This window comes from Saccopteryx leptura, chromosome 5 (assembly GCF_036850995.1).
Source record: "Saccopteryx leptura isolate mSacLep1 chromosome 5, mSacLep1_pri_phased_curated, whole genome shotgun sequence".
NCBI classification, from domain to species: Eukaryota; Metazoa; Chordata; class Mammalia; order Chiroptera; family Emballonuridae; genus Saccopteryx; species Saccopteryx leptura.
Genome location: NC_089507.1, coordinates 164,242,600 through 164,269,906, shown reverse-complemented (window position 1 = coordinate 164,269,906; position 27,307 = coordinate 164,242,600). Strand labels below are relative to the sequence as shown.

The following is a 27,307-nucleotide window of genomic DNA, read 5'->3' as shown; positions in this document are numbered from 1 at the left end:
AAGGTGTTGACCTGGAATGCTGAGGTTGCTGGTCCAAAACTCTAGGCATGCCTGGTCAAGGCACATATGGGAGTTGATGCTTACTGCTCCTCCCCCTTCTCTCTCTCTCCCTCTCTCTCTCTGTCTCTCTCTCTCTCTGTCTCTCTCTCTCTCTCTCCCCCCTCTCTTCTCCAAAATGAATTAAAAAAAATTTTTTTAAAGAATCCCATAAAAAATGTTTTAAAGTGTGACATACATTCACATGCCTTAGGAGGAACACGTGTTGGGAAATGTTCCCACATATTTTAAGTAGGGGAAAGGAATTAAATTCAGTATTTCCTCATACCCTGCTGGAACGCAATGCATTTCCTTAAGAAACCTTATTAGAAACAATAATTTTGTTTCCCCCTTTAGGGGAATTACGGGTAGTCCTCTCCAGGCTGACCAAATGATGTTATTTCTATGGGAGAGTGTATACAGTGTTTTAAGACACATTAGCCTGGGAAGGAAATTCTAGAACACAAGTTCTCAAATTGGAGACACATTTACTTCAACAAAATCTACAAAATCTGCCCACTTCATGCAGAAGTTTGCAAATTATTTTGAAAATATGGGAGGTTCCGCCTATTTGGGCAGCTTGCAGGCTCTGGTCACTGTGGCCATTCCAGATGTGTTGAAACTCAACACAGGGAATTGGGTGAGAGAAGAGAAAGAGAAACAGGCAGCTTTGGACATTGCATTTGCCCTCCTTCCACCCACCCAGGTCTAAGACCCATCTGGGTGTAAACAGGAAGTATTTAAGAGGCTTGGCCCATGTGAAGGTTTCATGTCTCTCACGCATCTGCAGATCTGGGAATCAGAGCCACATTCAGGCTCTCTTGGTCACTGTGTGTCTCACTCTCAGGGAACCCTGACCTTGCCTCGTCTCTGACCCCTGCATTCTGAGATGACCAGAGTTGACTTGCACACTGTTTCCTTCTCACTCTGGTCCCCCTTGTCCAGCCCCGCTTAATGCCAGGGCTTTTGCTTTGGTTGCCTTTCTGAGTTTCTGTTTCAGAAGCCCCTCTAATGACCCACACCCTGGACATCTAATGAAGGGCCTTCAGGCAGTGGAAAACTTGTGTGTTCACGCATGTTCGTGCAGACTCCTGGTTCCTTTCCTGACCCTGTCAACCCTCTTCCTCAGGAACTGAAATTCTGCCCTAAAATTTCAGCAGAGGACCTTTTTATACCAGTTTATTTCTTTATTTACTTTTGATTTTCTTTATTCATTTTTAGAGAGAAAGGATAGAGAGAGGGTGTAAGAGAGAGAGAGGGAAGGGGTGAGGAGGAGGAATCATCAACTCCCATATGTGTCTTCACCAGGCAAGCCCAGGGTTTCAAACCGGCGACCTCAGCATTCCAGGTCAAAGTTTATTTCTTTATTTAAAAAGTACATGCTCCTTATAAAAATTGTTAACTTTATAGATTACATTTCCCACAATCCTCTTAGGTAATTGACAATGACATTTGACTATATATGTTTTAGATTCCCCCCCCCCTCCATAAACTAGACTATGTGTGTGTATTGTATCTAATCTCCTGTTATACCTACTGTTTTGTAGCTTACTTTTTTTCCACTTAACTATGCAGATGGTTAAGATGGGGCATCCTTCCATTTGGGCAAGTAGAGCTGTTTCATGATTTAATAGCTACATTGTATTCATTATTTGAATGTACCTTGACTTATCTGACCCGTCCAATTGATGGATAATTGGACTTTTTCCAGCTTTTTGCTATTGCATATAATGTAGTTGTGAATAATCTCAAGCATATAAATCTTTGCACAATTGGAAAAGTTTCTCTAGGATAAATTCCTAGGTAGAGTAGCTATATTAAATGGTATAAACATTTTAAATTTCATTAGACAAAATCATCTTCTTTAAGATGATAGCCAAATCTTCTTCCTAAAGGGTTTAACCACTTTGCCCGCTCACCATAATGAGGTTAAGGGTCTCTTCCCTCCACCTCACTGACAGTGGCTAGCCTGTATAATCTTTACTAATCTTATAGGTGCAATTTTGTTTAATTTAGAAATTAAATTTAATGGGGTGACATTGATCAATAAGAGTTCATAGGTGTCAGGTAGGTGCAGTGGTTTAGTTTGCGTAATTTTTTTTTTTAGTGTCTTCCCCTTATAAACTCTGGAGTGATATTGATTACATAAGGTTGAACATTTTTCAGAAATATAAATTTAATTAAATTTATATTATAAATTTAATAATATATTAAATTTATAATATATTAAATATATTAATTAAATATAAATATAAATTAAATTCCTGCCCAGGCTTTTACTAATTCTGTACTTTCATCCCTCACTTCTGTGCTCTAGTTGCGAGGATAGGAACCACCTCCTGACTCAAAGCTGGAGAGTGAGGTTCAGCCTAGGACTTACAGAGGGAAAAACCCAGGTTGACTCCCAGCTACTCCACACCCTGCTTGACCTTGGATGATTTTTTTAAACCTCTCTATGTCTGTCCCAGTCTCCTCATTTAAAAACTGAGATGGTAATTTTGCCTACCACAAAGGGTTGCCTTCTTCTTTTTTTTTCTTTTCTTTTTCTGAAGCTGGAAACGGGGAGAGACAGTCAGACAGACTCCCGCATGCGCCGGACCGGGATCCACCTGGCACGCCCACCAGGGGCGAAGCTCTGCCCACCAGGGGGCGTCGCTCTGCCGACCAGAGCCACTCCAGCGCCTGGGGCAGAGGCCAAGGAGCTATCCCCAGCGCCCGGGCCATCTTTGCTCCAATGGAGCCTCGGCTGTGGGAGGGGAAGAGAGAGACAGAGAGGAAGGAGGGGGCGGGGGTGTGTGGAGAAGCAAATGGACGCTTCTCCTATGTGCCCTGGCCGGGAATCGAACCCGGGCCCCCCCCACACCAGGCCAATGCTCTACCGCTGAGCCAACCAGCCAGGGCCTAGGGTTGCCTTCTTAATTAAATGAGATACTTTTTTTTAATATAAAGCACATAGTCTTTGCCTCCTACACTGTAAATGTTCAGTAAGTACTGTTGTTATTATTGCTACACTAGGTTGTACTCTTTGTTTTCTGATCGTTATCAATATTAAGAGGGTAAAGGATTTGGGGAAAATCTTTGAAAAATGAGCCATGCTAAAACATTTATGGTGTTCTTATATCTTCTCCATTCCCATAATTGTCCTAGAGCTCGGACAATAATGAGGTTGCCTGGCTCTGAATATAACACTTTTTAGTGGTAGTATTCTGTTGTGCACCTCTGTTCTCTCTCTTTATTGTAACCGAGTTACATGTAATCAGAGGTTACAATATATGGCTAAATGTAGCTTACCAATTTCTATGTTTATACAGAGTGGTATGAGTTGTTTTTTGTTGTTTTGTTTTTAATTTGAGCCAACTTTAGAAGTTTAGGACATTGGTATAAAAATATAGGTTTTCAGCATGATCAGGCAGTGGTTCAGTGGATAGAGCATTGGCCTGGGACACAAAGGACCCAGGTTCAAAACCTCTAGGTCACTGACTTGAGCACGGGTTCACAAGCTTGAGTGTAGGGTCGCTGGCGTGGGATCATAGACATGACCCCATAGTCACTGGCTTGAGCCCAAGGATTGCTGGCTTGAAACCCCAGGTTGCTGGCTTGAGCAAGGGGTCATTGGCTCAGCTGTAGCCCCCCCCCCCATCAAAGCACATATTATAAAGCAATCAATGAACAACTAAGGTGCCACAATGAAGAATTGATGCTTCTCATCTCTTTCCTTCCTGTCTGCCTGTCCCTATCTGTCCCTCTCTCTGTCTCTGTCTCTTTCGCTACAAAAACCAATCTAGGTTTCTAGGTTTTCTTGCGAAATAGGAAATGGTTGGCAAGCACCCACTAGAGCTGGGTTGCTGCTGCCCTCTCTAGACAGGGCATGGGCTCTACAGGTCCCCAGGCTTTCTTTCCTTTCTCCCCTCCTGCCCCTCTCTGTCCTCCCCATTCCGTGCAGCTGGATATTATTTGGAATTCATCATGACACTTGCCCTGTTGTTTTCTTTCTGGTAGAGGACTATAACTTGGTACCTATGTCCCTACCAAAATTGGGAAACTAAGATAAAACTATTAAAGTGAACTTATTTCTATATATAAGTTTAGGGTGTTCCCATGTTTTTAATTTGCTGGGGAAGTATGTCTGTTACTTTTTACCATTGGCACCATTCATTGATGGGACCTGCCAAGCCCCTGGAGGCAGTAGAGATGTGACTGTTGTAGGATCTGTTTTAACAACCCATATCTAGTGGCGCTCCAGGCCCCTCTCTACCCCCCCTTTACCTCAGTGGTTCTCAGCCTTAACCTGGAAGCTTTAAACAATACCAAGCCCTGGGTGTTGGGTGTTCTATCTAGCTCCTGCTTCACTGCTCCCCCAAAGAGCAAAAGAATGTTTCTGAATGGGAAATGCGTGTAGGACTTGTGTCTAAGGACATTGTCTGTCTTCCTTGGCACACTGCCTCTTAGGATCCCCAGGTTTCCCCACAAGATTCTTGGGCTTTGGAGTTACCCTCCCTGGAAGGTCAGGTGGGTGAATGAGGCCAGCCCAGCGCAAGTGCTCAGGGAGGAGAGACACACTGCCATTCTTTTCCTTCTCGTGTTCTTGTCTTTGGACTGCCTGTCCTTCAGTGTCAAACTAATAAGACATAGAGGACTTGGAGACAGTGAAACCATGGTGCCTGCGCGTCTCTAAGCCCCTGCACGGCTCTTGGTCCCAGGATGGCTCTCCCTGGGCAACAAGGACTGTCTTTCTAGGTGGCGGAGGTCAGCTCATTAGGGCTTGGGATCCATGCTGAAGTTGAGGCTGAAGCTCCAGCTACTGTATTGCCTCATGAGAGCAGCCTTGGGCAATGTCCTTCCAAAATGTGGCTTAGCATGGCCAGTGGAGGGCCTTATGCTCGAGCCTTGGCTCCAGATCTCATCGTCAAATCTCAGCATCATAGGACTGACTCCTCCTCACTTCCCACAAGTACAGATGGTCTGAGTGCTCCATCCTGTGTTCCCAGGCAGCCTGCACTTCATTTTTGAATATTTATATTTGATCATCACCCTTTATTTATATGTCTCTTTCCCTTACCAGAATCTAAGTTCCTTGATTCTAGGGATTATACGTTATCATTTTAATATTGTTGGTGCCAGAACATAATTGGTGTCCAATATCCTTCTAATGGATTTTAATTGTTTTTAAATTTATTGACTCATATGAAAAGCTGTTTTCTAGGTTCTATGGGAATACAAAACAAAGTTTAAAGTGTATATGTTCTGAAAGAATTTACCCATTTAGGGAGATAAGCTCAATCATTCATTCAGTTATTCAGTATTAGTAGTATCTAAACTCTAAAGATATCAAGGTGTGTATCCCCTTCTCAAGTGGTAGCAGGGGAGACAAAATAATATAAAATGAGCACAACATGTGACAAGTACAACAATATAATTTCTAACAATTCTTTAAAATATATAGTAAAATAGCCTGACCAGGCAGTGGCGCAGTGGATAGAGTGTTGGACTAGGGCGTGGAGGACCCAGGTTTGAAATCCCAAAGGCGCCAGCTTGAGCGTGGGCTCACTGGCTTGAGTGTGGGATCATAGACATAACCCCATGGTCGCTGGCTTGAGCCCAAAGGTCACTGGCTTGAAGCCAAAGGTTGCTGGCTTGCGCAAGGGGTCACTTGCTGTGCTGTAGCCCCCGCCCCCCCAGGTCAAGGCAAATATGAGAAAGCAGTCAATGAACTAAGGAGCCGCAACAAAGAATTGATGCTTCTCATCTCTCTCCTTTCCTATCTGTCTGTCCCTCTCTCTGTCTCTCTTTCTGTCTCTGACACACACACACACACACACACACACACACACACACACACAAATAAAAATAGCTCAAAACAGTCACAGAAGAACTATCACAAAGCAGTGCATGACCTGCTAGTTGTCAAGTGAAAACTCAGGTTTCCAACGGAGTCACAAAGGGGACATTAAGAAGTGCCCAGTGGTTCCTGGTGCATATCAGTACAACGAAGGCTGTGTTAGCAAACCCAACTTTGTTTGCCCTAGTGGTTCACACATCTGATTATGAAGCTTTTCTCCTCCCTCTGTTTAATATTCTATGGCTCTCTCATTCCTTAAAGTCAGTATGGGAGATGCTGGCATAGATACTATCTGTAATTAGATAGTCAGTGGTCCTTAACTTTTCTTGGGACATGGAACTTTTGAGAAATTAATAGTAGTGGGAGATTGTGTACAATTTCGTTTATCCCTCGTAGCCCATTCAAGACCCCTTTCCATGAAAGAGAAAGGAAAGAAGAAAGCAAATCCCAGGTAGGAGGGATGCATGTGAGCAGAGCGTGGCAAAGATGAGTCTTGCTCAGTGCCACTCAGTTTGACTGTGAGAGAGAGGAGGCCACAGTGGGGCCGGAGGAGACCAACTGTGGAAGGCCTGAAATTCCTGGCAAAGAACAAACAGTCCTTACTGACCGATTGACTGTGAAGGTCAAGGGAGTTGTAAGGCTAAAGATGACTCTACTAACAGAGACTGGAGTCATAGTAAGATTACTTACTGAAACAGCAAAGTCATGGAGCTACGACTTCAGCATGTCAAAACCTGTGCTATTAGTATGTTGAAATGCCTTTATTAACTAGTGCTGAGTCTCCCAGCTGAAAATTTATTTTAAGAATTGAATTTGCACCCTAGCAGGGTTGCTCAGTTGGTTAGAGCAGTGGTCTCCAACCCCCGGGCTGCAGACCGGTACCAGTCTGTGGGCCATTTGGTACCGGTCCGCAGAGAAAGAATAAATAACTTACATTATTTCCGTTTTATTTATATTTAAGTCTGAACGATGTTTTATTTTTAAAAAAATGACCAGATTCCCTCTGTTACATCTAAGACTCACTCTTGATGCTTATCTCGGTCACGTGATACATTTATCTGTCCCACCCTAAAGGCCGGTCCGTGAAAATATTTTCTGACATTAACTGGTCCGTGGCCCAAAAAAGGTTGGGGACCACTGGGTTAGAGCATCGACTTGATATGCCAAAGTTCCTGGTTCAATCCCCGATCAGGGAACACGTAAATAAGCGGAACAACAAATCAGTAGTCTTTCTCTCTCTCAAAAACTCTATAAATAAATTAAAAAAAAAAAGAATATGCCATCTAACTGAGCATCCTACCTTGAACAGTTAAAAATCAGATAGGTCTGACTTCTAATTTTAGAAGGAATCAGGTTGACCTACCAGCATTGCTCTGTTGCTAACTGGAGCCCGTTACCTGGGTGACAAGATTTACAATATGTCTGTATGCAAATACCATCTGTCCAAGAGGAGGAAGAAAGGCCTTTCTCCTGGGGTGTGGCTGGGGTTTCAGCAGTTCTGGAAATGTCTTTCTAAGGGGATGGGATGGAAGGAAGAGAAGAGAAGAAAACCAGGGAAGAAGGTGTGATTTTTCACTTTTAGAGCCTTTTACTCACTGTGTTCCTACTAAGGCGTTCGAGCTTTGCCCTGTGAACAGTTTTATAAGGTAGACCATTAGGAACAGACATGCGGAGTTTAGATTGTACATTTGTTCTGGGGAAGTGAGCAGAAAGGGTAGCATATATCACTTCAGTGTATCACAAAGCACTTAGATTCAGTAATTGCAACAGCTAATGAAGCCTATTTGAATTTGCATGACTCTGGCCCTCTACAATGCCATTAGGAATCTGATTTCCAATGGATCAGAGTATGAGCTAGACCAGGAGCCACTGCCTTTATTGGTGAGCTGTAAGGAAGGGTGAATACAAGCAGATAATCCACCTCATTTTCCTGCATTTCAGGCTGACAGGGTGAGCCGAAGGGATTTTCTTCCATAGGATATCTCTATTCAGCTCCCAGCTTTTGTAATGTTTCAGGCTGGGTTTAGAATCATATTGGGAAACATTCAAATCCAAAGGCAGGGAAGTTCTATTCTTTGTCATGAAATAACTGTCACACCAGCTGTCAGCTACAGGAATGGCTTTCACCCACGTGTTTTGTGAGTCCAAATTGGATGGACTCATTAATTTTAATTTTTACTCGAATGTTTCAAGATTTTGTATGGGTGGGTGTACTTCCTTTAATTGCTGTGTGTCAGAATTTATGTAGGAGACATAGTTTCCAGGAGCAGGGCTTTAGAACCTTGGGCTCTTGGCTTCTAATTTTGTTGCCCCAGTAACTTTCACTATAACCTCTTCTCTCCTTGCTGTCTTTGGCATGGCTGTCTCCCACCTTCCAAAAAAAAAAAGAAAAAGTCAACCTAAAACTGTCAGCTGCATTCAAGAGTAAAGAAAGTTCCTTTACTCACCAGCATACTTTTCACTCAGCCTTATAAATATATAGCCTTTTACTTGGGTGTCAAGCAAGTGGCTGAGGAGATTAATGACAGAGACAGGGGAAGGTGGATCTTGGAGCTCGACTGCCTGGGTTCCAATCCTAGCTCTCCTACTTTCTAGCTGGGTGGCCTGTGTAAGTTACTCACCTCTGTGTGTTGATCAGTTTCTTCATTTGTGAAATAAGGGATAAGAATACTCCTTACCTGGTAGGGTTGTTGTGAGGGTTAATAAGTAGAACCTTGCTGACCCTAGCAAAGTTAACACTGTGTGGCAGCTTTTATTATTATATCTATTGCATATCTTCAGGGGTCCGGGGAAGTACTGAAGCTTTGCTGTGAGCAAGTAAATGTGTAGGAGGTGTTTGCAGGCTCTGATTTCTCCCTTCCTTCTTGCTAAGCTAGTGACTCTTCACACACAAGTCAAGCCCCATTTCCCACTTGACGCCCTCCTGGACAACTGTAGCCCATGCTGCTCTTTTGTTCCCAACACCTCTCACACTTTCTTCCTGTGCCATGTAATCAGTACATTTGTTTGTTTGTTTTTTTGTATTTTTCTGAAGCTGGAAACGGGGAGAGACAGACAGACTCCCGCATGTGCTCGACCGGGATCCACCCGGCATGCCCACCAGGGGGCGACGGTCTGCCCACCAGGGGGCAATGCTCTGCCCCTCCAGGGCGTCGCTCTGTTGGGACCAGAGCCACTCTAGTGCCTGGGGCAGAGGCCAAGGAGCCATCCCCAGCGCCCGGGCCATCTTTGCTCCAATGGAGCCTCAGCTGCGGGAGGGGAAGAGAGAGACAGAGAGGAAGGAGAGGGAGAGGGGTGGAGAAGCAGATGGGCGCTTCTCCTGTGTGCCCTGGCTGGGAATCGAACCCGGGACTTCAGCACGCCAGGCCGACGCTCTACCACTGAGCCAACCTGCCAGAGCCTAATCAGTACATTTGTATATGCTATCTTAGTTTCTAATTGTCTATCATGTCAAGTTTAGCTCTTTGTTGTCCCTGCAGAGTAATGAAAAGATGCCATGAGGCTGGATAGTTGCCCATGATACTTATTCATTGGCTGTTTCCCAGGTGCAAAATACAGTGACATGAGCAAGCAAGGCCACACTTGGCCCATAGCTTACTCTTGGCTTTTGAAGTCACTTGTTTAACCTTCTTGTTTCTACAAGTAGCTTAGCACTATCAAAAGTAAATATGAGACATTATTGGTAGGGATGTAAAATGGTACAGCTGTTGTGGAAAACAGCTTACCTGCCTCAAAAGGATAAACACAGAGTTACCATATGACTCAGCAATTCGGCTTCTAGATATCTACTCGAGAAATGAAAACATGTCCACACAAAGACCCATACATATATGTTCATAGCAGCATTATTCATAATTGCCAAAAGGTGAACACAGCCTAAATGTCTATCAAATGATGCATGAGTGAACAAAATGTGGTCTATGCATAGAATGGAACATTATTTGGTAACAAAAAAGGACGGAAATACAGATACATTCTACCATATGGATGAATCTTAAAAACATTGTCCTGAATTAAAGAAGTCCGTCCCAAAAGGCTACATACTATATGATTCCATTTACATGAAGTATCCAGAATAGGCAAAGTCATAGATACAGAAAGTAAATTAGTGGTTGTCAGGGTCTGGGAGGAGGAGATACCGGGGGTTGAATGCTAATGGATGTAGAATTTACTTTTGGAATGATGAAAATGTTCAGGAATTAGGTAGTGGTGACGGTTCTACAACTTTGTGAATACACTAAAAAAATCACTGAATTATATACTTTTTTAAAAGCATAAGAAACTGTTTATGTATTGCAGAATTTCAAGTCATTTCCAAGAGTATTTTTTCAAGAGTAGCTGTCACCTAAAATAGATAAAAAGTGATTTAACCCACAGAAAAACATAAAATATGCAAATGACCAAGAATAGCTTTTTCACCCCAAATCTCTGAATATAATTCACATTTGTTTCATACGTAAAATCTGCAGGAGTGTTTGTTGCCTTTTACATTGTGATTCTGTAATTTACTGCGTTCTTGGCTGGCCCATCAGCATAATACTGAATGCGGCTTCTATAACATGAATAATGGAAGTGCCTTTTCAGGTTATGCCCACCCCCACTCCCCCAAGCTTCCTAAGGTAATAATTTATAGCTGCATTTTTGTGGTGTCCTTATAGAGTGACTTAACTGTGAATGTGTTGAGCCTTTTTAACTTAAAGGGATTTATTGCATTGAGTTAATCTTATGTTTACAACCAGAGCATTTCCAAAAGATACCCTCCAACCCCTTGAAACATAAGCATTCCAGATAATCAGTATTTCCTCAGAAGTGTTTACTGATTGCCATTTCTGGTTTAGATAAACAATAGGGTTGAAATCTCTTCCAGGGCTGTGTCAGTACTTATTTGGAAGAAGGGTTTGAAATGCCCACCTACAATGAACTTTACAAAAATGAGAGGTCTAAGAGAGAACCTAGACTTGACTTTAAAGCATTCTGTGATTACTTCACATCCATTAGGATGGCTTCTTCTTTTTTTTTTTTTTAATGGAAAATAAGTGTTGGCAAGGATGTAGAGAAATTGGAATCCTATTCATGGCTGCTAGGGTACAAAATGGTGCAGCTGCTGGGGAAAGCAGTTTGGGGGCTCTTACAAACTTAAACATAGAATTACCACACGATCCATAATTCTCCCTATGGGTATAAACTCAAAAGAATTGAAAGCAGGGACTCAAATACTTGTACACCAAGGTTCATAGCAGTATTATTCACAGTCATAGCCAAAGCGTAGAAGCAACCCAAATACCCATCAGCCAATGAATGGATGAAGAAAATGTGGTCCATACACACAATAGAATATTATTCAGCCTTGAAAAGGGATGACTTTCTGACACATGCCACAACCATGGATGAATGAACCTTGAAAACATTACGCTGTGTTGAAGAAATCAGTCACAAAAGGACACATTGTGTGATTCCACTCATATGCGGTATCTAGACTAGACAAATTCATAGAGACTAAAACTAAATTAGAGTTTAATGGGGGGTTGGAGGGATATTAGGAGTTGTGTAATGGGTAGAGAGTTTCTTTCCGAAATGATGAAACGTTTGGAAATTGACGTTGATGGTTGCACAACAATATGAACATACTTAATGCCATTGAATTGTAGATTTTAAAATGGTAAATTTTGTTATGTATAATTCACAATTATAAAAAAATGAGGGAAAAAATCCTGTGAAGAATACTTCCTGTTTCTCATTTTGTCTTTTACATTCTTGTTTTCTTCCTTGAAAACGTGGTAAATTATATTTCATTATGGCGTTGCCTAGGCCCTGGGGGACTTGTTCCTGCCCTCCCTTAGGAGGATAAACAGAGTGATGGGAGGACTTCCAACTGTTGACAGGGGATGGACACCACTTAGTCGTAAAAGTGTCAGTTGATAGAATCTCGCTCTAGGCCACTAGAATCAGTCCAAAGTGCAATAAGAACTCAAAAGATAGATTTTTTAAATGTAGCAATTTCTGGAACTGCACCCAGTTGACTCTGTTTTGCCTGTCTCCATTAATTGTCTCCGGAGAGCAGCAGTTGACAACCACATACTTTCTTCAATCAGTTATTGCTTCTTTTTACCATAGGAGAAATAGCCTTAGACCGCCATTGCTTAGGAAAATGGTGCCTTTCCTGCAGCCTGCCACATACAAAGTACAGGCTGCCAGTGGGCTACAGGTACTGTACTGTGCATGTGAAACCAGGGACTTGCCTCCCCAGTGGGGTGAAGAAAGATGCTGGACTTCACAAACTTGGATGTAACTTGGTCATCACTCTCTCTCTCAGCATTGTTCGGTGGTTAATGTTAAGCCTAATCCGGAGGGACTTGAAACATTGAAGACTCGAACAAAATCCGTCGATTCCACACCAGAGCTTTATTGTCTAGCTTGGCCAAGCGGCGGCAACTCCAACAGAAAGCTGAGGGAGAGCGCGCCGGCCCTTTGTTTTACTTAGTTTTTATAGTTTTGCAAGTGGGAAGTACAGAAGCAAAAATTGCAATTAGGTGCCTTTTACCACTATTGGTTATAGTCATATGTCCGTTAACATGAGAGGACCATGTTCAATTTGCAAGCCATACATCATTTTGGAGAAAACAAAATTTACAAGTCAACACAATGGTAGAAAGATGTCTCTTTACATATTAAAAGGCATTCCTATATTTTCTAATGTTTATCCGCCATCTCTCTGTCCAGAGTCACACACATTAACTACATGCATTAATTTTACATAGGAGAGGTAGTTTCCATTGGGACAAATACCTGCAAATGGCTCATTATCATAAGAAAAGGTTTATTTTGACTTTTCTTTTCCTGCACCTGGCTAACCATTCACCCCTTTCTCACAGGTGTGGTGGAATGTCTGGGAATCCATGTTTTCCTTCCCTTTGCATTTACAATACAATGCCAAGGGCCATCCTGGTTTTATGCCAATCACACAGTACAGAGATTATTCTCAGTATTTCTCTGCACACCTTAACCCAAATTAATAAAATGTTCTTCAACCCTCTTAAAATATTAATATTAATTCTGCAGCTTTTGGTACTTTACAACACCTGCGACTGAAGTGGCGCAGTGGCTCCTCAGTTAACCGAATCCCAAACTACTTGCTGTGCCAGGTCTCACTTAAGTAATCAAAGGGGTCCAGTGACCTTCAAATGTTACTAAGATCTTGTTATTCTAGGCATGCAGTGGCTTGAGAAACTCTTTGGAAACAGTCAGTACTCCCATTGTTCGATTGCACAGGAAGCGGCAAGTGCTCTGTTTGCATTCAGCTTGTCCTGGTCTCAGAAGGTTTAAAAGACACTGAAACTAATTGCTGTGATTGATGCAAGTATTTCTGCTTTTCACCAGTACTTCAGTGTCCCTTGATGCTACCAGTCATTTTCTTGAAGGATCGATAGGAGCAGAAGGTTTCCCAAACAGGGACTTGGCTAATTCTGGAAAGACCCCACTACCCCCATAGTAGACAGGCCTCTCACCTGGGAACACCTTTGATTATGAAGTCAAGGTTAAGGAGAGGAACATTGACAAAGGTGGGGAGCAAGGAAATGCTGCAGCATACATTTCCTGGGAAAGCTCTGTCTCAGCCCCTCTCCCCCTTTTTCTTTTAAACAGAGTTGGTAGATACTTCTGCCCTTTTTAACCTTGTGATTGGCTGTGGGTTTATGTTTCATAGTAAACACAGGGCATTGATTGCTTCCTAAAGGTCATAACTGTCACCAGACGTCTCCATTTACTTGAACTGCAGTCAGTGTCACATTTCTTGGCAAATGATGTGATGCCTCTGATATGAGCATTAAGTTCCTTCGGCTGGTAGCCTGATGTCTTTAAGGTGGCACTTCTCAGGAAACCCTCCTCTTCCCCGGAGACCAGGTCTTCCTTGTCCCTAACTCTTTCTCCAGTGCCACATGGCCTGGCACATGCACCAAATGATTATTGAATGTAAAGGGCTCCGGAACCAAGACTGTCCCCACAACCACTGTATGGAGAAATTCCATGTTCTCCCTCAAGGGTCAACAACCTTTCTGGTTTTGAGTTGAGTTCTAACAATTCCTGTCTTTGCTCTTCTTCATGAGTCTTTTTTAATTTGAGAGAGAGAGAAAGAGACAGAGACAGAAACATCAATCTGTTTCTGTATGTGCCTTGACAGGGGATCGAACCTACAACCTCTGTGCATCGGGGTGACATTCTAACCAACCTAGCTAGCTATCCGGCCAGGGCTCTCTTGGTGGTTCTTCATGGCACTCACTAATGGCCAATTTGTCCAACTTCTCATTTATAAATACAAGGAATGACACCTCCTACTTCAGCTTATGCTTATAGTCTGTATGTGCTTGCTGCATGTGATCCTTTTGACTTTTTAGTTGGGGCATCAAATAGGTTCTCAGGGCTGGAGTACCATTGCCAAGGGTGAGTCAGTGTTGGAAGGAGCAGATAATATGTGCACTCTTATTTCTTTTTAAATGTTTATTGTATTGATTTGAGAGAGAGAGAGAGAGAGAGAGAGAGAGAGAGAGGAGACAGGGAGAGAGAGACAGGAACATTGATCTGCTCCTGTATGTGCCCTGACCGGGGATCGAACTGGCAACCTCTGCACTTTGGGATGATGCTCTTACCAATGGAGCTATCAGGCCAGGGCACGCACTCTTAGTTTTCATATACTACAAAGAATATTGATACCTTCCTGCATTTGGTCAAGTACATTCTATTCTCAGATGGCCAGGTGGACTGGAAACAATTTGTGTGGTCTGGCAGCAGCTGCAGGCATGGAGCTGTGCTCACACCGGTGCAAAGAGTATCCTGAGCCCTTCCCTTGGCGTGGAGTCGCTGTATTTCTATTCAGTCTGAAACTTGGGGCAGGTTAAAGCATCATTGTACACTGCTGTTTGTATTAGTTTGTCACAAAAGGAGAATTTTTTTTTTTTTGAATTAAATGTCGATAACCCATCTCCCTCTTACATCTTTTTGATCAGCTTTCTCATTCCCGCACCCTGGTATAATGACACAGTCATTACGTAAACAAGGCACCTCAGAGGGCTGCTTATAAAAATCCAGGAGAAGAGATAAGTAGGTGATGATGCACTGATAGCCTGAAATGTGAGCCGCAGGTTTGTATTTTCATTGTGGGATCGGATATTGGTTTTCGTGGTTTATTGACCTGGCAGGGAGAGATCTGACGAAACACCAGAGAACTTTCCACCTTTTTTTTTTTTTTTCAAACCTCCCTGTCTACATGGAGAAATCAGGACATTGAATCACAGAGCCAGGAAGACTGAGGGGTGAGCCAGTCAGGACCAAACCTTGTAGGTAAAAATACACACTACCTTCCCAAAGGAAGGAGAAATTGGAACGATGTGTTGCTGTGGAATCACTCTCAGGCGGGTTCGCAGGTGGAAGGGCCAGGCTATGAAATGTGACCGCCATGTTCAAAAAGGAGCTGGTGTTCCCATTGCCCCATGTTCAGGTCGGCAGCCTCAGAGCATGCCTGTATTCAGTTATTTCCCTTCTGTCGGGGTCTTTGTCTGCAGTGTGTCCCAGTCAGCACCGCATGGCTTGGGACATCAGCAGTGTGAATTCTCCAGAACACTAATATTAAAGACGTTTCCGTTTAGGACCCAGGGAGCCCGGCACCACCCAGCATGGCAGGGACCAGGGCACCTCACACAGCACCATCTCCAAGGGAAGTCGTGTAATAGCTCTCCTGTCTGCTCCGCTCGACACCTTCAAATAAGCTTTCAAATCAAAGACCCATCAAATGTAAAAATTCCTGTCCTTTTTTTTTTTTAACTTTTTCATAATCATAAAAATAGAATCCTTGTTAGATGGCCACCTTTATGAAGCGGGTGAGCTACACTTACTGAAAAATGACATGTCCCCAAGGCTTCAGAAAAATTTTTTGATAAAATATGCATCACATAAAATTTGCTCTTTTAAACAGTTTTAAGTGTTATGTTCAGTGGCATTGAGTGCGCTCGTGTTGTGCAACCATCACCACCATGATCTCCAGAACATTTTCGTCACCCAGAGTGAAAATCTGGACCCATTAAACACTGGCCCTCCAGCCTCCCTGCTAGTCAACATTCTACTTTCTGTCTCTATGAATTTGGCTCTTCCCGGACCTCACATGAGGGGACATTCCCAGGGTCTTTATAATGTTTTGGCAAATGTTTCATCTGACAACCGTCTCATACACTTTTTGCAGAAGGAAAGGCAGGTGGGCGGGTGTGTGACAGGTGCCTGTTCTCTTATCCTTTGTGAACCTGACTAACAGGGAAATGAGTGAAATCACATCTTCAGGTCCCAGCCAGACACGCTGAAGGAGCACGTGTTCGGTTTTTATATTTTGTGAAGTATTTTACTTTGTTAAGTTTTTCCTCACTTGATTCTCACCATGTCCTGGGAAGTATTTGGCTAGTCACATTTTAATGACAAGAAACTGTGGATCAGAAAAGTAAATTGTCTATGGGCACAAAACTCATTAAAGGTAGAATCAGGACTTCGGCTCCAGGTTTTCTATTTTAAAACCCCAGTGCTTTCCTCCAGAGCACACTGTGAACAATTATCACCTCTCTGGAGGTCCAGGTAATCGCCAGTCCTGAGGATGGGAGGGCTTCTCCAGGCATGTTCCTAATTACCAGTGCCCTGCCTCACTGGCTTGAGAACACATAGAGACCCTGGGCCTGGCCTTGGCACTTGACCAGCCAGCCTCTGAAGTCTTGGTGTGGCATAATGGCCTGACTCTTAATCCCTGTTGGACTAGATTAGGGTCTAGAGCAGGGGTAGTCAACCTTTTTATACCTACCGCCCACTTTTGTATCAATATTAGTAGTAAAATTTTCTAACCGCCCACCAGTTTCACAGTAATGGTAATTTATAAAGTAGGGAAGTAACTTTACTTTATAAAATTTAAAAAGCAGAGTTACAGCAAGTTAAAGCATATAATAATAATTACTTACCAAGTACTTTATGTCGGATTTTCGCTAAGTTTGGCAGAATAAATCTTTATAAAACAACTTACTATAGTTAAATCTATCTTTTTATTTATACTTTGGTTGCTCCGCTACCACCCACAATGAAGGCTGGAACGCCCACTAGTGGGCGGTAGGGACAGGTTGACAACCACTGGTCTAGACCGTAATTGTCCAATAGAAATAAGTGAGCCACAGCCTGACCTGTGGTGGTGCAGTGGATAAAGTGTCGACCTGGAAGGCTGAGGTTGCCAGTTCGAAAGTCTGGGTTTGCCTGGTCAGAGCACATGTGAGAACCAACTAATAGAAGTTGATGCTTCTGGCTCCTCCCACCCCCTTTCTCTCCCCCTCTCCTCTCTCCTCTCTCCAAAATCAGTAAATCTAAAAATAAAATTTTTAAATATATAAGTGAGCCACATGCATAATTATAAATTTTCTCATAGCCACATTTAAAAATGATAAAAAGAAATAAGATCAAGTTAATTTTAAAAATAGATTCTGGTTGGCCCTGGCCAGCTGGCTCAGTGGTAGAGCGTCGGCCTGGCGTGCGGGGGACCCGGGTTCGATTCCTGGCCAGGGCACATAGGAGAAGCGCCCATCTGCTTCTCCACCCCCCCCCTCCTTCCTCTCTGTCTCTCCCCCTCTCTCAGCCAAGGCTCCATTGGAGCAAAGATGGCCCGGGCGCTGGGGATGGCTCCTTGGCCTCTGCCCCAGGCGCTAGAGTGGCTCTGGTCGCAATATGGCGACGCCCCGGAGGGGCAGAGCATCGCCCCCTGGTGGGCAGAGCTTCACCCCTGGTGGGCATGCCGGGTGGATCCCGGTCGTCGCATGTGGGAGTCTGTCTGACTGTCTCTCCCCGTTTCCAGCTTCAGGGAAAAAAAAAAAGAAAGAAAGAACAGATTCTGGTTAATGCAGATACTATATCCCAAATACTATAGTTTCAGTTATATAATCAATATAAAGATGACTAATGAGCTATTTTACTTTTTGGGGGGGATGTTATCAAGTCATCAAAATCCAGTGTGTATTTTATACTTACAGCAAAGTGCAATCAGGTGCTAAATTTTCATCGGAGATACCCGATCTGAATTTAGATTTCATAAAATTTCCAATTGAAAAAGTACATTTACAAATCCCAAGCAAGCATATGTAAAAGTTTTCTAATAGTTGAATCAAATGTCAGTTTTTAAGTTTAAATGAATTGAAATTCAAGAAAATTTAAAATTCACTCCCTCCATAACAGAGGCAAAATGTCAAATGCTCACTAACCACGTAAAGCAAGTGGCCACCATCCTGGACGGCACCGGTCTAGGGAAGAGCTAAGGCTGGCCTAGACTGGATCCAGTGCCAGTGAACTAGAATGGGGGTCAGCAAACCTGTTCTTCAAAGGGCCAGATGGTAAATATTTTCAGTTTTGCAGGCCAGACAGTCTTTGTTGTAACTACTCTGCTCTGCTGTTGTGTTATAAAAGTAGCCACAGAAGGAGTGAGCTTGGCACTGTGTTCTTGTAAAACTTTATTTTAAAAAAACAAGTGCCAGCCCACATAGTTTGCTGTTAGACCAGAACATTTCCCCCAGTGCCTTAGCTGTGCTGTGGAATTACAGAAAACAGCAGGCCCTACCCTCTAGCTTTCTGAGATGAGGGTGTTAACACGTGGACTCATTGTATCTCCTTTCTTGTGTGTAATTACAATTTGGGCATTTGGGCACATCTTGGCGTGAAGACGGCGGTGCACTGAATCCTGGGTGATGTTCTGTCACTCAGGCGCTCTCTTCAGTGGGCTTGTTGGCTAACTGCTTCACTGTGCTTTGTGGTCTGTGTATGGGGAGTGGAGAAGCCTGGAGGAAAGGGTTTCAACAGATGCCTTCATAGTGCCGTGAATAATGTGGGACGCCCGGGAATCCCCCGTTGCACCACCCTCTCCTCGTTCCTTCATCCACACAGCCAGAGGAAGACAGGGAAGATGCAGGATACCACGTTTAGTCAGAGGATAGGTGCTTCTCCATGGTTATTAGGTTATGTGACAGCCATCCATGCCAGTGTTCAGGTCCCAAGTCATCTCATCCAGGGAGAACTCTGTCCGGAGCCAGCGATGCTGATTGAGATGCAGAGGTTCCCGCCTTTCACATCATGCTATCTGGACATGGAGATGGGACCAATGGAGGAAGAGGAAGGGAGGAGACAGGGATTGGTCAGAAGAAAGATAGATGACTGTCCCCTGGTTCTTTAGGGTGGCGGAACTTAGGAGGCTGGCTTGCAGAGATCCCTGAGGCTCAGCAGTTGTGGGAGTAGTTAAGTGAAAATCAGTCTTAGGAGTTCTGTTGAGCCGAAAGCGTTGGGTACCAATAGATCTTCTGACAAGGATGATGTTCACAGTGTTATTGGTTCTCCATTATAATTCTTTATCATACTCGGGAGTTTTGGCTTGGGGTTGCCTTTTCTAAAATCAGGGTTGGAGGCTGAACTGGAGTTGGTTGGTTGTGCGCAGCTGTAGAGTTTGCAAAGCTCAGTCTGATGGATCCACTCGGCTTCTCTGGGCACATCGTGCAACTCGGCCTGCTCTCAAATTTTGCAGCGCTGTGTGCCACTGGGAGAGAGCTGAGTCCCCATGATGTTTTTGACTGCTGAGATAATTACTTGGGGTAACTATTCTGAGGATGGCTCACATGGAGGCCCTGCCCTGCAGAGCAGAGCTGTCTCTAACCATGATTGCCTGGAATGATTATCCAATCTCTGGAATTGTAATAGATTTTACCAAGTTAGAGCATAATTGCTCCACCATTTCATATGCGAGCAGCGTTTAAACACCTCTGATCTTTCAAATGATACCAGACTTTTGTTACTCATGTTCTGAAACAGCAAAGTTCAGAGGCAGCAGCTCTGAATGACCCCCACCCACCCACCCTTTTTTAATCACAGAGAGGCTTTGATTTGTTGAAGCAATTCACCTGTTAGAGAAAGAAGGGAGGAAGCTGGGTGAAGAAGAAAGAGGACAGACCTGTGGAGTTAAATCCCAGCTGCATGGAGGGCGCCTCTAACCTCTCCAGGACTCAGCTTCCTCACCTGGAAATACCTGTCCACTTGAGTCATTGTGAGTATTAGAAAGGAACATGGAGCTCCGAACTTAAAGGCAATCAATTAAGCTATATTCTGTCAACCCCACCGTCATCATCAATTCTGTTATCCATTCTGTGGCTTCAAAGTCTTCAGAGTCCTGAGTCCTTGGATTTGCCAGTGTTCATTTGACATATGAGTTTGTAGTTGGTGATCAGAGATGTGGTATTTTCACTAAATTCGAGATGAAGCTTTGCAAGACATTGGCATTAAAGAAGAAACGGGCCTCCTAAAAATGACACATTTTGTACCGAGCAAGTCCTAATGAATGCCTTCGCCTCTGTCTGACCCAGTGGTTCTCAGCACTTAGTGTGCATTTCAGTGCGATTCCCAACTTCCCTCTCCCCCAGAGTCCGAGGGCAGAAGGGGCCAGACTGGCCCAGGATTTGGCATTTTTAGGAATGTGTCTGGTGATTTTGAGGCAGATGGTTCAAGGACTGTCTGTCTTGCCCTCTCCCCCTAAATGTGTGTGTCTGTGAGTCAGTTTGTGGTTTATAAACAACAACAAAACCTTTGCTTCTAAACGGCCGAGCTCTGATGGGCACAGCCAGCAAAGCAGGCTTGATTTGCTTGAGATGCAAAGAATGGACCACTGCAGAGCCCTAGACTATCTTAATGACCAGGCCTGAAAGTCCCCTGCCACCCACACAGTGTCACCTGTGTTTCTGTATCCGGCATTTGTTGGTCGCCCCCAGACTGACAGTATCTCAGTGAGCCAACGCTGATGTCTGCCCTGCGCTGGCTCATTCAGGAGCCCCTGAAATGACCGAGGCCAGGCAGCCGGGCCTGTCTCTGAGCGCCAGTGAATCCGCTGCCGCTGCCGCTGCCTCGGCCTTTCCCTTCTCCGCGGAGTAGGAAGCACTCGCGCTGAGCGCAGGTAGGGCTGGCTCACATCTGGCTAATGGCTTTTTGTGTCGTGCTTTGTCCCTGATCCCGTATATTTTTCATATGTGAGTGGGTTGGAGCGCCTGAAGACCGTCTAGTGGTAGACATGTTCCTTCTGCCAAATCCCCCACTAAAACCCTTGACAAAATTTTGATTTAGGGGTAACTGCTTCAGAAGCAGAGTCAACATTCTTTTTTTTTCACATAACATAAACTTAATCATTTCAAAGTCAATTCAGTAGCATCTAGTCTGTAACAATGTTGTGTAATCACCACCTTCTACCCAGATCCTAAGCACTTTCATCACCTCGGCCCATACCCACTGCGTGAGTATGCTACACCTGCAGCACCAAAGCACCGTGGACTGGGCGGCAGCAACGTCCAGGACCAAAGCGTGAGCGGGTGGGCTTGGTTCCTGCCGAAGGCTGTGATGAAGGAAGGACCTGTTCCCGGTCAGTCCTTGCCTTGCAGACGGCTATTTTGTCCCCACATTGATTCACCTCATCTTTCTGTGTATTTCTGTGTTCAACTCACTTGTTAGTATAAGGACACAAGTCCTACTGGACCAGTGCCTACTCGAATGTCCTCATTTTAACTTCATTACCTCTGTAAAGACCCTGTCTCCAAATAAGGTCATGTTCTGAGTTACTGGGACTTCCACGTAGGAATTCTGGGGTACCATTCAACCTATAATATCCATTAAGCACTACTGTATCAACACTCCATTCCTTTTTATGGCTGAGTAATATTCCATTGTAGATAAACACTTTTTTTGTTTTGTTTTAACACTAAGCACAAAGCAACTGCCAAAAACAAAATGCACTGGGCATGTAGTTGCTCTGTAAAATCTCCAGCCTCTGGGCAGCTGAGTGTTCTACAGTAGGCTGGTGAGCCCTCTGCACGAGCTGGACTGTGGATCTCACGGGGACATCGCACAGGAAGGACTTATTATTAAGGGGAAGCCAGGTCATGTTTCTGATCCCAGAATTTGTTTCAAACATATTTTCTCGTTAATTTTCCTCTCTCCTCTTCCTGCTCTTCTCCTTGAGCACAGCAGCACTCATGTGAAGAGTATTTTAGTAGAAGAGGGTAGGGGTAGGGATAAATGGTGATGGAAGGAGTCTTGACGTGGGTAGTGACCAGACAATACAATATACAGATGACATATTACAGAATTGTATTTGAAACCTATATAATCTTATTAACCAATGTCACCCCAATAAATACAATAATATTTTTAATTTTTTTTTTTTTTTTAAGAAAAAGGCATTTTAAATACTGACCAGCCTAGGGAGGGGGACATGGCACAGAGAAGAAGCACTGCCTTTTGAGAAGACTCAGCCGGCTGCTGCTTTCATTGACATGGTTACTGGGCATAGTCCCTCGGGCTGGCCTCGGACCAGGGCCTTTCAGATTCTCTTCACACTCCCCTCCCTGCACCTGCCTCTGGGTGAAAGCCGAATGTCCAATATATGTGTCCTCGTGGCTGCACAACCGATCGCCCTATTGGCTTGTTCATTTCACCTGCCCCTTCCTTTAAAACAGGGGTCGGGAACCTTTTTGGCTGAGAAAGCCATGAACGCCACATAATTTAAAATGTAATTCTGTGAGAGCCATACAATATGTTTAACACGAAATACAAGTAAATGTGTGCATTTTATGTAAGACCAACACTTTTAAAGTACAATAAGTCTCTGAATTCTTTTTAATGACGTTGTTATGCTGTTGCTAACCAATGATGAATAAAGTACTTCTTACCATTAATGCAACTTCTGGTGCTGCATGGTTTTGCTGATGCCTTTGTAGTCTGGTTGATACGTGATAAGGTTAAGCTTCATACAGGCGTTGAGACTTCCATCCGTTAAACGTGATCGTAGGTTGGTCTTAACATTCTTTAGATGTGAGAAAGACTGCTCACATGCATACGTAGAGCCAAACATTGTCAGTACAGCAATACTCACACGCTGCAATGTGTGGTATGTGACGGGAAGCATGTTCCAAGTTTTGACAATCAGCTGGTCTGCAGGTTGAAGTTTTTTCATTTCTCTTCACTTATGTTTGCTCACCAACTCTGCTTGCTGTCGTGCAAGTCTTTCCAAATCTTCATTCAGTGACTTGAACTTATTCACCCACATGTCTGAGGCCTTCAAGTCAGCAGCTTGTAGCTCAAAATCTCTGACGGAGACACTGGGGATGTAGCTCAGGTCGGCGCTGTCCACTGCACACTCATGTGGATGGGTGATGAACTTAAAAAGACGAGTGTGCTCACGAAATTCTCCAAAGCGCGCTTTGAATGACTGCAAAAGATTTGATGTGAAGCCCGCTAGCTGCTGGAGATCAAGATGTGGAGCAGGGTTACTTGTTGTGCATGCATCTTTAAACTCTCCCAGTTTTTCAAAGTGTAGTAAATGACCTGTTTCAATGTCAGCGATAAAGAGTTCCAGTTTGTTTTCAAATGCAAACACTGCTTGTTGAAGGGATAAGACTGTATTTCCAACACCTTGCATTTTCACATTGAGCTGGTTCAGATGTTCAGTCATGTCCACGAGATAGTAGAACTTCAGGAGCCACTCAGTGTTAGCTAACTCAGGATGCTCGATGTTTTTCATTTCAAGAAAAGTCCGGATTTCGCTTAGACAAGCCGCAAAACGGCTGAGTACCTCCCCTCTTGACAACCAACGCACATTGCTGTGCAGAAGCAGACCAGGATAATTATTCCCAACTTCATCCATCAGTGTTTTAAACTGGTGATCATTTAAAGCTCGGGCAGCAATAAAGTTGACCACCCAAATGACCAGCGACATCACCTCACCAAACTGCTCACCACACATCTGAAACCAAAGCACCTCCTGATGTAGGATGCAGTGAAAACTTAGCATGGGTCTCTTTTAATGTTCACGAAGAAGCGCTACGAATCCTCTGTTTTTCCCCACCATGCACGGAGCAACATCAGTACACACTGAAATAAGTTTATCCATCGGCAGATTTTTTTCATTAGTAAACTCAGTGAAAGACTTGAATAAATCTTCCCCTTTTGTTGTCTCTTTCATAGGCAAAACAGCAAGACTTTCCTCACGTACTGTGTCACCGACAGCATACCTTGCAATCACACTGAACTGGGATAAATGGCTTACATCTGTTGACTCATCCAAAGTGAGAGAAAAGAATGGTGCTGCATTAATGTCCTTCACTGTGTTGCCTCAGTTTGAATTGCCATCATGATGGTACGATCGTGAACAGTTCTTGCCGACAGAGACATATCTTTTATTCATTTGATTATCTTGTCTTTATCCGAAAAGTCCTCAAAAAGTTCATTGCCAACATCAAGCATGAATGTTTTGGCATACTCCCCATCTGTGAATGGCTTTCCGTTTCTCACAATTGCTAAAGCACCAGCAAAGCTAGCCGAATTCCAGTCACCTTGTTGGGTCCAAACACGGAGTTATTGCTGACTAGCTTGCACTCTGCACAGTAGCTCTTGACATGCTTTCTTCCTGCTGTCCCCCGCTGGATATTTTGATGCAAATGTAGTATGGCGTGTGTCAAAGTGCCGCTTTATATTGGACCGTTTCATCGATGCAATTTTGTTTGTTTGTTTGTTTGTTTTTTTATGTGCCTTGACCGCGGGCCTTCAGCAGACCAAGTAACCCCTTGCTTGAGTTAGCGATGTTGGACTCAACTAGGTGAGCCCTCACTCAAGCTAGCGACCTCAGGGTCTCGAACCTGGGTCTTCCGCATCCCAGTCCAACGCTCTATCCACTGCGCCACTGCCTGGTCAGGCTTATCGATGCAATTTTATCATTGCATATTAAACACACTGCAGAACCTGCTCTCTCCACAAAGGCGAATTCCTCTGTCCATTCCTGCTGAAAAGTACGATATTCCTCATCTTTTTTCCTTTTAGCCATCTTCTTCGTCAAAAGGGTTTCTGCAATTAGCTAGCTGAGTACCTGATTAAAAGGAGGGAAGTTTACTTCCTGACCTCACAACAACCTGTGTACATAACGCATTATTCAATAAAAATTTGGTGTTGTCCCAGAGGACAGCTGTGATTGGCTCCAGCCACCCGCAACCATGAACGTGAACGGTAGGAAATGAATGGATAGTAATACATGAGAATGCTTTATATTTTTAACATTATTATTTTTTTATTAAAGATTTGTCTGCGAGCCAGATGCAGCCATAAATGAGCCACATCTGGCTCGCGAGCCATAGGTTCCTGACCCCTGCTTTAAAACCTGTTTCTCTCTCTCCTGCATATAGACAAGAGAACTGCATCCTTGCTGGCCTTGGTTCTTGTGGGAACAACCCCATACTGTCACTAGCTTGCTGCCAACACAGGACCCTTCCCCCCCATGCCATCTCAGGGGCCTTGATGATCATGACACCATGTATGTTGTGTCACCCCAAATCCATAGAGAGGACCCCAGCAGAGTGGTATTGTCTTGCTTCCTGACTCTTACTTCCCTCCTACCCTTTATCTCTCTCTCTTTTTTTTTCCTCCTTCAAATTAGTTTTGCCACCCTGGAAGTTCTCTGGGTGAAGATGTGCCTGCCAGCGCCAGGGTTTTCAGAGAGGCAGGAAAGAGAGGGGGACAGCTTGAAAATGAAGGCAGGAGCAAAACTGTTCATATTCTATGTTGTTCCATATTACGTTTGTGTGTAAGCCCATGTGGCCTCTGGGACCCCAGGCTGGAAGGCTCCATACTGTTCGAGGAATTGGATACAAAGTAGTTAAAGAGATTATAGATTGTCCTGATTGTGAATCAACCTTTAAAACACAGTTTTCACTTCCGTGGGGCCTGAGCTTTGGAGTTTTTAAAAGCTTCCATGTGATTTTAATGTCCAGCCACCTTTGAGAATGGCCTTATTGGGGACAGAGGCCTCCAGGAGAGTTTAAACACTTTGAAAGAAATGATGGAAGAGACAGGTGACATCTAATCCTCTTGTGCCCAGCAATGCAGCTAATTAGGCAGAAAGAAGGGACAGAAAGAACATAGCCTGGCCTGTGTTATGCTGAGAAAAATAGGACTTGAGATCCACTTAACCCTATAGGGCCAGAGTGAGAAGGGAGACTCCTGTGTTCCTGCCTCCCTGCTGCTACCCAAGGGTTAGTGGGCTGCCGAACCCAAGGTGATTGCCACGGTGATGCAAAATGTTCACAGGAACATGTTGTTACTCCATTCTATTCACGACTCTCTGTCCTCCTCGCTCCCGAGGAAATGTAACACCAGGCCCATATGTCTGTTCTCTTTTCTGAGCAGAAAGTGCTGATACTAGTTGTTTGCGGCACCATCGAAGGTGGTAGCGGAGGTTCTAAGGCAAGCAGTTGGGCTGACCTCTGTCTCTGTTTTGCAGTACAAAATCGGTCAGCTGTACATGATCAGCAAGCACAGCCATGAACAGAGCGACCGAGGCGAAGGGGTCGAAGTGGTCCAGAATGAGCCCTTTGAGGACCCTCACCACGGCAATGGGCAGTTCACCGAGAAGCGCGTGTATCTCAACAGGTAAGTGGTGGCGGCTGGCGTCCCACCTCTGGGCTCTCTGACCACACAGGGGCCCTTGCGCCTGGCCCCACAGCACTATTGCAGTGGAGGCGGTGTCTGGAATAAACAGGTGACTTGGAAAGTCCTTAGGTCCGCCCTCTGCATCCCTATTCTAGCTGATTCTAACAGCAGAATCCCATGTCCTGCAAAATCGTCCTCAACTGCATTTCACTGAGAGGAGCTTTCTTCTTACCTCTCCCATCCTTTGAAGGACAGGTTAAGATGAAATCTGATCTTAAGGATTGAAGGACTTTGTGTTCTCCTTTGGTTCGGGGTTAGCAGGAGAAGTGGCTTTGCTTGCAAGGTGCAGAGAAGAGTTGAAAGTAGCAGTGGGGTCTTGGCTTGGGAAGATTTCCACTTTCTGCCAAGTGGCCACAAAGGGAACTGACAAAATGAACAAGTCACCTGTGACCAAAGTATGTTATGCAATGCTAAGGTGATTTCCATTTCTCAAGTGGGCCCATCCTTCCCACGGTGGAGGTTCTTGTCACCTCTCCTTTGGAAGGGTAAAAATTTGAGGATGATAAACCAGCACTAATCAAAATAGCCATTTCTGTTTTGCACAATATATTATTGAATATCTTGTTGTTTTCTTCTCACTAGTGGCGTAATTGGTTATCAGTGCTTGTTTGATCCTCTCCCCACTCTACGCCACCATTCTAGCCCATTTGCTTCCTTTCACTGCTTTTCTGGGTCAGAATTTATAATCACATGCCAAATGGAATATATTTTATTGAAAGTAACTGTCAAACTCTGGTGAACCAGTATATGAGCAGTCTGGTCTTCGTGATCATTTCAATAAATTCTCTTTATCCCCTCTTATAAATTCTCCCTGTGTGACTTGCCCATATGTGATTATTCAGAAAGCATTTCCAACATAATACCTGAGCAGTG

The 27,307-nt window shown here is 44.0% G+C and overlaps 1 protein-coding gene across 1 annotated transcript in view; it reads left to right on the top strand.

The window, feature by feature from the left end:
* The window catches only part of PITPNC1 (phosphatidylinositol transfer protein cytoplasmic 1), a 280,286-nt gene that overhangs the window by 113,575 nt on the left and 139,404 nt on the right, over window positions 1-27,307 (top strand). The window contains exon 2 of the mRNA XM_066386509.1: window positions 26,226-26,374. Coding sequence (XP_066242606.1) covers window positions 26,226-26,374 — 149 coding nt within the window. The remainder of the gene's footprint in view (window positions 1-26,225; window positions 26,375-27,307) is intronic.